The 12822-nt window shown below is 34.7% G+C and overlaps 1 protein-coding gene across 3 annotated transcripts in view; it reads right to left on the reverse strand.

The window, feature by feature from the left end:
* The window catches only part of LOC145672067 (cilia and flagella-associated protein 47-like), a 169158-nt gene extending 156972 nt beyond the window's left edge, over positions 1-12186 (reverse strand). For all 3 annotated transcript variants that reach the window (XM_081741318.1, XM_081741327.1, XM_081741309.1), the window contains exons 1-3: positions 11925-12186; positions 9508-9674; positions 3074-3328 (exon numbers count right to left, since the gene is read on the reverse strand). In XM_081741318.1, the coding sequence (XP_081597444.1) occupies positions 3074-3328; positions 9508-9674; positions 11925-12065 (563 nt within the window). In that variant the 5' untranslated portion in view covers positions 12066-12186. The remainder of the gene's footprint in view (positions 1-3073; positions 3329-9507; positions 9675-11924) is intronic.
* Between the last annotated feature and the right edge of the window lie 636 nt (positions 12187-12822).

Consider the following 12822-nt stretch of genomic DNA (forward strand, 5'->3'; position numbering starts at 1 on the left):
ATTTTTAAACAAACTCAAACAAACAAGAAATAAAAGATAATAATAATAATAATAACAGTATATTTTGTTACGCAACTATTGCAATACTATTATTATTATTATTATTATTATTATTATTATTACCACTACTACTACTACTACTACTACTACTACTACTACTACTACTACTACTAATAATAATAATAATAATAATAATAATAATAATAATAATATCAACTCTTTGCAGTGGTAGGTTCAATATAGTTAGTTCACACATTTGAGCATTTAGTATTATTATTAAACTAAGTAATACAGTGAAACCTCTCAAAACGGACATCGGTGGAACCGATTATTTGTCCATAAATGAGAGGTGTCCCTAAAAGGAAGGGTTCTCTCTCATAACACCACATCACACATATTTATGGCACGGAAAAATAAGAAAGTTTGTTCTCTTACGAAGATGTCCACTATTGAGAGATGCCCGTTAAGAGAGGTTTCACTGTATTAGGAATTAACCTCCACTATTTTACCTAGTAATTACATGTGAATTGATTACATACGAATTAATTATTTCGCAAAATTCTGCTATTATTTAAATTAATTCACCCCAGCAAGTTTTAGTGGGTGATTTTTTTTCAAAAAAAATATTAATTGGGGAAAAAATTCCCTCGTCCCACGCTGAAATCACATTCGTTTAGTAATTAATACTGTACATGGTTCCAATTTAATTTCATTTAATATTCTAACCCTGTTGTTAACGTTAATTGTTGTAATATTATTTGATCTCTTAATCTCGTTCCTGCCCCTTCTTGGCTACGTTATTGGCTCTAAATATCTTTCATAAGAATATTATTCATTGATTTAGTTGTTTTCCAGAAATCCAGTTTTTCATTTTACAAATATGTTGTATGTTTGTTTTGTCTTCTTTAATATACCCTAATTTTAATAATCCCAGGGCACATAGTGGTCTTCTCTCTTGTAAATAGTGGAAAAGTGACCAAAAATGGCCAAAAGCACACAGAAAGTGACCAAAATCTCATCATGCCTCTTTTTCCCTTTGTCAATTTCTCAATCACCTCTCTCTTTGTTTGTTCTTTTGTTTTTTCTTTACTTCTTTTTGAGCTTCCTCCTTTCTTAGGTTTTCAAAGTATGCTTTGTAGTTACGGTAAGCAGACTTAGAAGATGAAAAAAAACTGAGTAAGTGGAACCAGTTCTGCCCTATTTGCCAATTTCTTCATCCCAGACATTATATTTAACTTCGCATTAAGAGTATTCAAAAACGTGAAATATTCAAATTCATCACCTACTCTTAACAAGAACATACAAGAAGCATAACACAAGACAAACATTATGAACCACACAAACACACAAAACGTTGAACGGAGCGTTAACTATTACGAGAGAAAACTAAAAGATTATTATGATAGAAGAAGAATAGACACAGAAGGGTTCTCAACTTCACCTTGAGAGCTTAAGCATCCACCAACCGTCCACTGTGCTTTACAAAGAATAAAAGCTGAAGTGAGAATAAAGATGACTGTTTCACATGTGGCAGCAAGTGCTGAAGCTTTCAGAAGAGTAATACTGAGTACCAAGTTTCTGCCTTTTTCCATTTATTTTTATATTTTTGTTAGAAAATTGCCAATGCAAAACATAAATCACACGAAAAAGTTACTTTACCTCTCAAAAAAGTAACTTTTAGTTACAAATTTGAAAAAAAAGTAACTTTTAGTGACCAACTTGAAAAAAAAGTAAATTTTAGTTTAAAAATAAGTGACTCACTATGAGCCCTGTTCCGCTCAATGAACTTACGTGAATAAAAAATATACTATACAGAAATTAAGCTAGCGCCAAATGCGTTCCTGCATAACACTAGACTCAGTCTAAAAAATATATAATTCTTACTTCGATCGATCTCTTCATTTCTAAAAACGTCTTGACTACACCCTTGTAACGTCCGTCCGTTGATACGCCACTTGCAGAGCACGCTTGAAACCAGCCACACAGCTTTAGGGTCCATGAATATGTTAGGAGAGATCAAGTCATTAAAAATTCTCTTATAAATATCTAAATTGTGCATTTTGTATTGAGCTCTGGACTGGACATGAAAAATTTAGCGAGGGCCAGGCCCTCCTTAGCCCCCTTTGGTTGCGAGCCTGTTCCAGAGTAGCACTTACCAACTGAATCTGGTATAGGCTTATTACTATATTGTCAAATTTTTCCTTATTGAGGAGGAGGTAGGTGAATGACCGCTCAAGACGTTGCCAATTTCAGTAATCTGCATCTGTCCATCAATCTCTTTTCTCGGAAACGACCGCGGAGCCCAGGAGGGTAGGTATCAGCGGTCTGTTTTGTCAATTGTTTCGATCGAAACACCGCCCGAAACAATGTCATGTGGTTCTCGAAGCCGTACATGAGAACGAGGTCGCTTCGTATTTTGAAGTGAAATAAATAAATAAGAATATTGCCTTCTTTCCTAAACGCTAGACCTTTTTTAACTTAATGTAATAAATAACCTACATGATACTGATTGATACAATTGGATTTGGGGGAGTATTCCTTTTCCATCCAGGGGTGTGTGTAAAGAAATTTGGAGGGGTGTTAGGGGGGTGTTGGGGGGGTGTAGATTACTCCCTGACAGCAATAATAAATACAAAACATTCTGTAGAGGAAGGATCCCAATTAAACGATTCCAATAAATGCTAAGAACTCGGATAGAGGAGATGGTTAAAGATGAGCGTTCAGCACTGGTGCATGGGTCTCTGGTTCCATCCAGCTCGAGGCAAGTGAATTTTGTATTAGACAAACACCGTGTGCATGGGTTTTCTTCCGGGTTCTCCCGTCTTGTCCCACTTTCTTCATTTTACCATTTCATTCATTTCCCATCATCACAGTCTCCTTTAGCATAGCCGACATAACTATGGGACGTAAAACTCAAAGATTTTCAAAGGTGAGGGTTCTGGATGTTTAGAAAAAAACTTATCAATGATATCTTTTTAAGCATTGGTTTTCAAAATGGACTTCAACCGATGTGATATCAGTTTTTACTGTATTTGTATTTCTTGTATTACAAAATAATTATCTTTGTAATTACCTGATGTCCTGGGAAAACATTCCAGACTTTTTAGCAATAAATTTTACGTGAATCGCTTCTGTTGCTTTAGGTGCCAGTTTGCCACTTAGTGGATTAATGATAAAATTCATTATGTTCTTATGAAAATCTACGCGATAAGCGGCTTCTTCTTCAGTTCTGTTAACTAAATTTAAAATTCGTTCTTCACTTCTTCCAGGTACCATGGTTTTGAAGTCAAGCAGAGCAGGTTGAGTTTCACAGTATATCGATGGTAACCTATTGGTTAATAAACAATGGTTAACTGGTTAAAACTTACATGAGCTGTTGATTAATAAATAATAACTTTCTTTAAAAAAAGTCACTTTCGTTATTGGTTAATAAATAATAATTCACTAACAAATCACATAATTAATAAATAACAATTTGGTTGACAAACACATCAGCATCACGAGCCATGAAACTAACTTGGTTTACTTTTTAGATTTCCTGAAATACCAAGTCTCCTTGCTTTTACGATGTTTTACAAGGCTTTTATTTCCTCGATCATTGCATATTTTTCACCTGTATGGCATATGACTGTATCTACTAATCTATCTCGCATTGGCTTGGTTTTAAACTTCTTTCTTGCCATAGTTAAATTTAAAATTTCCTAGTTACATGGTCACTCGAGAGAGAAACTAGTATCTTTAATGAACCTATGTACCCCCGACAAACGACGTCGCGCAGTTGATTTACTTTACCTATATAAGATCATCAACAGTAAAGTCGATTCTGCATTCTTATTATCGCAGATAACCTTCGTGTTTCTCCGCGGCGAACTCGCTCTCTAAATTTACTAACTTACGAGACTCTTGGTTATCAATTGTTAAGCGCTCCTTGTTTTGCAGACTAGTGCAAGATTATAACACAGTTTCAACAGGTTTCAACATTTTTACTACAGAACGAAAGTTTAGAAATCAACTGAAGAGAATATTGCAAATTTAGAGGTGAACTGTATTTTATTTATAGACCTATTTTTTCTTTTTCTTTTTTCTTTTTATATTTGTGTTTTCAATGTCGATGTTCAGTTTCAACTAAATGGCCATGTGCTGTATGAAATTTAGTGAATAAATAAATAAATAAATAAATAAATAAATAAACAAAAATGGGTTCCACTGTAAACTGACAGGCTCAAACATACAACTTGATAGCCCAGATGCTGAAAAAAAACTTTATTTTCCAACGAAACTATCTTGCTTCGAGTGTTACCTGCCTTGTAGAATGTGAAAATAAATAAAGAAATTTATCACGGCTGAATTTATCATATTTTCATCACAAACATTTTCATTTTTAAATAATAAAGGTATATGCACTCTTTTAAAAATTTTATTATAATATCTTTCACAGTGTACTATTTTTTTTTCTTTGAGCAGAATTCCGAACTTGTGTTTTAAAACTTAATTTTCGAACAAAATTTCAAAAATAAACTACAGTAAATGTAATTGTATATACAGTAAACCCCCGTTAACACGAATTCCAAGGGACTGAAAAATCAGGAGTTCGTGTTAAAAAAATTCGTGTTAACCGGGGACCCAAATTTTATTATTCGAACACATTTTCTCCATATCTCCGTATAGATATAGATATAGATATCTCCGTATATATATATATATATATATATATATATATATATATATAGGATATAAAGGTATAAGTAGAAAACGTACTTCTAGGGTTGCTAGATGTTATTTTTATGTTTTCCTTGTAAAACGATTTCTCCCATTTTTTTTAATAAATGAAAGAAATGATAGTCCTGGAAACTTTACAAATATTTTTATACGTTGGTGAGAAAAAAATAAATCGAACGATTTCTCACACTGTCAACAATGTAACCCATTTAAGTAACTTAGTATTTAGGGAGAAAATACTGGTACAACAGGTTGTTGTGTTTTTGTCTCCTATGAACCTTATGATTAAGGACAGTTTGATTTTAGCATCTTAGCCTTCGTCTCCTAACCCACCATCTCGATCATATTGCAGTTTGGATTGATCATAATACACTGATGTCAGGAATAGACGCTACTGTAAGGATTCACGTGTTTTTACACCACGTGCTGGCTGTAAACACACTTCAAACGACAACCACAAAGAAGACATCATGAACCATCGTCAACGATCGGCAAGTGACGAAGATTCAAGCAGTCAGCAACATTTCTGGATATAAGAAGACAAGACATCACAGAAGACATCAATCTCGCCATGTTGATCAAACCACCAGCTCTCTAAGACACCTCGTCACTGAGAGCTCCTTAACCCGCTAAAACACTTGATAATTGAGAGGTGCCTATTCTATACTCTCTAATACGCCTAGTCATTGAAAGACCCCTATTCTACGCTCTCTACGACGCATGGTCATTGAGAGACTCCTATTCTACGCTCTCTAAGACACCTGATCACCGAGAGCTCCTCAACCCGCTAAAACATCTGATTTTTGAGAGGTACCTATTCTACACTCTCTAAGACGCATGGTCATTGAGAGACTCCTATTCTACGCTCTCTAAGACATCTGATCACTGAGAGCTCCTCAACCCGCTAAAACACCTGATTATTGAGAGGTACCTATTCTACACTCTCTACAACGCATGGTCACTGATGGACTCTTATTCTACGCTCTCTAAGACACCTGATCACTGAGAGCTCCTCAACCCGCTAAAACATCTGATTTTTGAGAGGTACCTATTCTACACTCTCTAAGACGCATGGTCATTGAAAGACTCCTATTCTACGCTCTCTAAGACACCTGATCACTGAGAGCTCCTCAACCCGCTAAAATACCTGATTATTGAGAAGTACCTATTCTACACTCTCTAAGACGCATGGTCATTGAGAGTTCTCGTTCCACTCTCTAAGACTCTGGTCATTGAAAGGCATCTATTCAACACAAACTAAGACACATGGCCATTGGACTCGATAAATCACCAATAAATTACCAAGTTAGTTCAGGAAACTTTAATAATAAAAGGTAATGGAAAAGTCCAATCTCCCGTGTACCATCTTTTAGCTCTATCCTAAAAGACAAAAATCTTTACACTACTGTAAACTTATAAGAAAGTAGAACCTCAAGCGGTTGTGCACTTCCATATGGTGCTGCAAGGAATTTCTTAAACATATAAAAAGGGGCGTGGAATTGTTAAGTGTTACGAATTTAAGTCTTCATTAAAATACAATTAAAATACAACAAAGATCTGTGTAATATATCTGGTTGTTTGAATTTAAGTTCAGTGTTCCTTTCAGCACCAAGGGTATATGAGATGAGGACCTATGGCTTAATGTGGGATTCGAAACACTAAGCTCCTACCGGAAGTTATTTTCTTGTTTTGTGTGCTGCAATGATTTTTGAAGAAACGGCCTCAGTTTCCACTTCAACTTATTCTCCATTACTTTGTGAAACCATATACAGAATGGTTCGGAAGTGGGCTTACCCCTAATTGGTGTTTTCTGACGGTTTTAGGTTTTACCCACATTTGTTTGGTAGCATTGCTTCGCACTGATTGGCAACATTGCTATCCATGTTCATTTGTTTTCTGCTGTCATGCACAATTACCTAAATCAGATGTTTCCTGGCCGCTGGACTGGAAGAGATTGTACATCTTCACCAACTCCCTTTGCCTGGCCTAGAAGAAGTCCCGACATGATGGCACCAGACAATGCTCTCTCGGATTTCATAAAGCAACAAGTAAGAAACACTCGATATTACACAACGCAGGAATTACGAGCAGCTGTGGAGCACGCCTTCACCCTCTTGACTCCGGAGTATATCCACAAAATATCTGCGAGAACTTGGCGCAGAATTCAGCTGTGTTACGACATAGATGGTGATCATACCATTGTTTATGATTCTTAAGATTCTTAAGACTTCAAGGTAAGTGTACAGACATTCTATCATAACCAACATTATACTGTTGAAGATAAAGGGAGTGGGGGATACGCCCACTTCCGGACCACCCTGTATGTGTTTGTTATATAAAAATTGTGAATATGACATGTCTTCCTTTTTTACCCTTAAGAGCCTGACATACTAAAAATAATACAAAATTTATCATTTTTCTTTTGCTTGTTTTTCATAAGTGAAGGGAGATAATAAAATGCAACTTAATACAATCATAGATAATGTTATTCTACAACAGAAAATATGAGCCTTTAGAATTTTCAGCGTTGCCATTCACAGAAATTACAGTGTTGCCAGAATAACATTTTCCCAAAAATCTACATTAAGGCAGCGACTAGAGGAACAAACTCAACTGCGTTTGATTACGTATCATGTTGTCTTGGAATCTTGTGAACTATTTTTTAAATAATAGTTGCATTTAGTTTGTAATAAACAAAATAATTTTAACAAACAGTTATTAACATTAAATAATAAAGTTATTTAAAAAATAGTTCACAGGATTCCAAGACAACATGATATGTAATCAAATGCAGTTGAGTTCGTTACTCTAGTCGCTGCCTTAACTTAGATTTTGGGGAAAATGTTATTCTGGCAACACTGGAAATTCTTCAGTTCATATTTTCTGTTGTAGAATAACATTATCTATGATTGTAGTAAGTTGCATTTCATTATCTCCTTTCACTTATAAAAAACAAGCAAAAGGAAAATGGTAAATTTTGTTTTAATTTTAGTATGTCAGGCTCTTAAGAATCATATAATATTCTCTCTTTTCTCTCTGAAAACTCTGGCAACCCTACTTACTCGATTGATTGTAACTGTGAGATTTTTTTTTTCTGTTTCAACCACCTGTTTTGTGGCCTTGTTCACCAAGTTAAGTTATTCATATGAAGATCGAATCCCTTTATACGTAAAGACATTTCACATTTTTTGTGCAAGAGTTCTAAAATTAAGAAAAACTTCTTGGCAAACTGTTTCTTTATGTGTATTTTTTCCCGATTATTCCTTTATGAAACAACTGCAGATTTAGTTATTTTTTGTGTGTACATTAATAATGTGAGAGTTTGTTTTAAGCACTGTTTCTTCTTATTTTGATCAATCTTACACAATTAACTTGAAACAATAATTCAATTATAGTTAGTGAATTTTTTAAAAAAAAAATACTGAGTATGTGACCATTAAAATACACTGAAACTCAAATTCGTTGAAATTTAACGTTGACACATTCAAAGGCGCCCACGTTGTGGTTTCCAGAGGGAGGCAAGTATAAGCGACATTTCAAATATAGTTTCAAATTTTGCGGTAACTATTCTAAAAATTCTATTGGGTTTTCGATCTTCCGAAGTGCAATTTCCTCTAGGGGAAGCGAGCGCCCCACCTAGCCACCCCTGATGGGCACCCTTGGATACATTGTATGTGTGAGCTCTACTGCTGAACAGATGTGCGATCAAATCGGTTTGGAGCCTGACCTAGTTGAGGCTTCCTTTAAATTGTCAGGTCACGTGAAAGGCATAACTGCGTGTACTGGGCTCATGACAATGCTCATGTTACCATCTTTTCTCAACTGAACCAGCCTAGCATCATCGTGTGAGGTGTATAGTTCAGTGAAATTGTTGTCAGACCAGTTTTCTTTGATGAAACTGTGGGTGGGGCGAATTACCTAGAAATGCCTCGTTACATGGTAGTGCCACAAGTTTGCACCGGATGCAACTTCGCCCAAGTGTTCTTTCAGGAAGATGGAACACCTCCTTCCCATTATGCTTTGGCAAAGGAACTACCTTTTCACAGCGTTGGTTCGAAAGAAGAGGCAGCATCGAATGGCCACCACGTTTACTTGACTTAACACCAATGGATTTCTTTCTTGCGGATGTAATAAGAAAAGGATTACGAGAGAGATCCCCACACAATGGATGAATTAAAAGAATATATCTGAGAAGTATTTATTGAAATTGATGCAAGTAAGGTTTTGTATCGTACTGAGTATTATGGAAAAGTTCGAAGCACGTTGCAACGTTGAAAGAGGTCAATTTGAGCTCTTACAAGATTAAACTGTGTTTTAAAACGTCTAAGTGAACTGTTTAATGATATGAGTGACATAAACTAATATGATTGTAACAAATATATTTAAATGTACTGTACAGTGCATGGCTATTAAGTGTAAGACTAGTTTTGGCCCACTCTATACTGAAGTCTATATTGAAATCAACATTTAACCTATAAACTACGGGATATTTTGTTTTCAAAATACCCTGTTTCTTGTCTTAACTACGGATATTTCGATTACGAAATGGTACTACAATCACTTTTGTAACACGTTTTGTTTCATGTGTCTTCGATAAATAGGAGTGAAGAAATGGACTTCTTTGTAAACCCTTACGAAAACGCTTTAAATGTAGTTTAAAGGTTAAAGAATTTACCTCCGTAGTTTAAAGGTTAATATGCGAAGTTCACTTGTTCTCGTGATTATTTTTACTATTAACAATTTTCACATTAATTGCTTTTAAATATAATCGTTAATAAAATTACTTACGCAACAATGCGATAGGAAAACTCGGCCTCAACGCTTTCTTCTTTGATATGTATTGGAATGGTAGTAGAAAGGTCTGATTCTTCCAAATAGGTAAAAGTGATTTCTCTGGTGACTGTCTGTTTTGGGTACAGTTTCCTCTTGGTTTTGGATCTATCAATTTTAAAACACTGTTGAAAAGTAAAGAAAAATATTAAAAATTTATTTGTCTTTATATAACTGGACCAGACTTTGCTTATGACTACAGAAATGTATAATTGCATTTCACTTCATAATATAATTATAGATAATATTCAGATAACACATGCAAGGATTGGTGAAGGGGGAGTCGGATTAACCCCTCACAAGTTCAATTTTACTTATTTTTTCAGAGGCGGATCTAGAAGATAAAATCTGGGGGACAACTAGAACCCAGACTATGATAGGTAATCATGATTTTACCGTACTTTAAACTTTCAAAAATATATAAATACCCAAGGGCGCCCATCAGGAGGGCAAGGTGGGGCAGTCGCCCCCTAGAGGAAATTGTACTTCGGAATATCGAAAACCCAATAGAATTTTTACATTAGTTACAGCAAAATTTGAACCTATATTTGAAATGTCGCGTATACTTGCTCCCCCCTTGGAAACCACAATATGGGCGCCCTTGTAAATACCGTATTTCTTCGAATATAAGGCGCCATCGAATCTAAGGTGCACCTGAAATTTCACCTTATTTACACTCATTTTAAAAAAGCTTCGAATCTAAGGCGCAGAAATAATGTACAAATACATTCCTATTTCGATCAGCATTTTCTTATCAGTAAAATTAAATGTTCATTGTTCTTTAGCGATTACCATCTTTGTGCAGTCTGTCATTGTTGTAATACAACCAATTTTAAGCAAATTAGTTGTAACTACCAGTACCGGTATTAAAGACTTCAGTAGATTCTATGTTGTAACCTACGTGAAATGAATAAATATGTATATTGCAGTATATACACATCGAATCCAAGATGCCATCGAATCTAAGGCGCACCTGAATTGTGGACGTCTAAAAGCTGACAAAAAGGTGTGCCTTATATTCGAAGAAATACGGTAATAGCTTAAATTAATTTGTCGCTCAAAAAACTGGGGGGTATAGGCCTCCTCGGGAACAGGCTATATCCGCCACTGATTCTTGTTCATACTCTTAAGTAAATATATGAAAAACACATTTTATATATTTTTTGTCTATTTACGAATAAAATACCATATATATCTAACTATAAATACGGAACTATATATTGTGTAGGTAATGTATTTCGGACTCTGCCCTACACAATAAATGCAGTATTTTTTGTAGCAGTACTACCAAGGGAGGGGAGGGGGCGGTTGGTTGATTAATTGATTCGGGTATGTGATGGGGACGTTAGCGTTGATGTTATTTATCTCCGTTATAAAAAGGTCGATGCTTGACACTTGTTTCTCATATGAATGTGTCTGATGAAGGCAAACATACTTTGCCGAAACTATAACGATATTATTTATTAAATAGAATATGCCTTGGTCAGAATCTCTCTTTTATTTTATGGAATTTTATTCATTACTTAGCATATTATACATTTCTCAAATAACACAAATTAAAGAAGATAGTGTTGTATGAATTTTTTTTCACGTAATTAGAAACTCGAAATGGTAAATTTGCAGATTTTCGTTATGATTTGTTATTTCAGTTGTGTATTTGATTAGAAAATAAAATTGTTTCTGGTCTTATTGAACTAAAATTATTTTATGATAATGATTACTAGGATAATAACAACGAAGATATATTCTGTAGACAATATACTGGTTTGAGAAATATTTCCTTTCAATTTTACACTTACGGTTAGATTGGGTATAAATTTACTTCTGTTTTTCAATTAAACTGTTTGAAAATTAATAAATTTTCTGAAGATATTTCTACTGGTTAATACGCATTTCATTGCCTATTTTTTAAGTTATTCCCATTCACTTCTCCGATTATTGTGATTTGCGATTACTGATTCTTCACGTACTCATTTGTAATTTGAGCAGTATATCGAATCGTGCGTGCACATATCCACAATCGCTAACGCGCCTGTTCCTAAGGATGGTCTCATAAGTACTATTCGTGTGCATTTTGTCATAGATCCCTTGAAAGTTCGTTTTAATAGTTAATCGTCCATTAACTCATTTATTATTGATTATAAGCTCATTTATAATTAACAATATACTATTTTTTATTTCCATTTTAGAAGTCAGATTAGATGATTTTGTTAATTTATCTTTATAAAACTGGACAGTCTTAGTGTTTGTAGGACCTCTAAGCAATCAATTTTTTGTATTGAAGTACCGTAACTAACTACAAACATGATAGAACGTACTTAGTATTAAGAATATATATATGTTAAATACACGATTATTCAGTAATTGGAACTTACACCAGACAGCGGTGATCCTAATGTAACAAACAAAATATATTTTCCGACGTGTTTTAAGGTAAATGACTCTTTGTAAGTTTCTCCTAACTTTACATCACGAAATTCGAGAACTTTTGGTATCATTTCAACAATATTTTCCATGATTATTAAGAGCTTACAGTAAAAAATCTTCTAAAAATAACTGAAAAACAGTTTCCTACTGAAGTACCCTAGTACAATACATTCATAAGATATTAATAGCGCTAAAAACACTTTTTACGAAAATAAGAAATGTTCACTTCACTTCACTTCACAAAAGACTCACGAAGAATCAAATAACACTTAGGCCTCAACCATAGGATCAAGTAGGCCAAATCACTAAAATTGTTTTGTGTAAAAGATGATTACGAATAGAAATTGATTAATTATGTGCAGTAAACTGCGAAAGGTTGGCACGGACGAACCGAATTGCCATATTCCGAATGAATAAATGTAATAATCAAATTGTCTTGTGTACACCCCACAAAGGAGGATTTTTGTAAAAAACGGGTAAAAGGGAATTTCAATATAAGGAAAAGGAATGTCAAAGTCGGGATTAGCTCAAAATCAGGAGAGAAGTTCAAACAGTGTGAGGGCAGAAGGCCCAGGTAGACGGGGCAAAAGTAAGAGAAAAGTGGGAAGTGTAAAATGTAGGAAAATAAAGTAGAAGAGAGAGGGAATGTATGTACGTGTAAAGGTAAAAAGAGTGCCAGTGTAGCGTAGGTGTTAAGAAAGGCCCACTAAACTCTCTTCCTCATAGAGCACACTAGACACGAGGCACTCTCCGCAACGGCCACTGTTGAACTCCTAAGAAATGTTATTGTCTGTATTTCTGATTGAATGGATTGTTTCATGTCTTTAAGCACTTCAGCCCAGATAT

This window comes from Thermobia domestica, chromosome 2 (assembly GCF_964235325.1).
Source record: "Thermobia domestica chromosome 2, izTheDome1.hap1.1, whole genome shotgun sequence".
NCBI lineage: Eukaryota > Metazoa > Arthropoda > Insecta > Zygentoma > Lepismatidae > Thermobia > Thermobia domestica.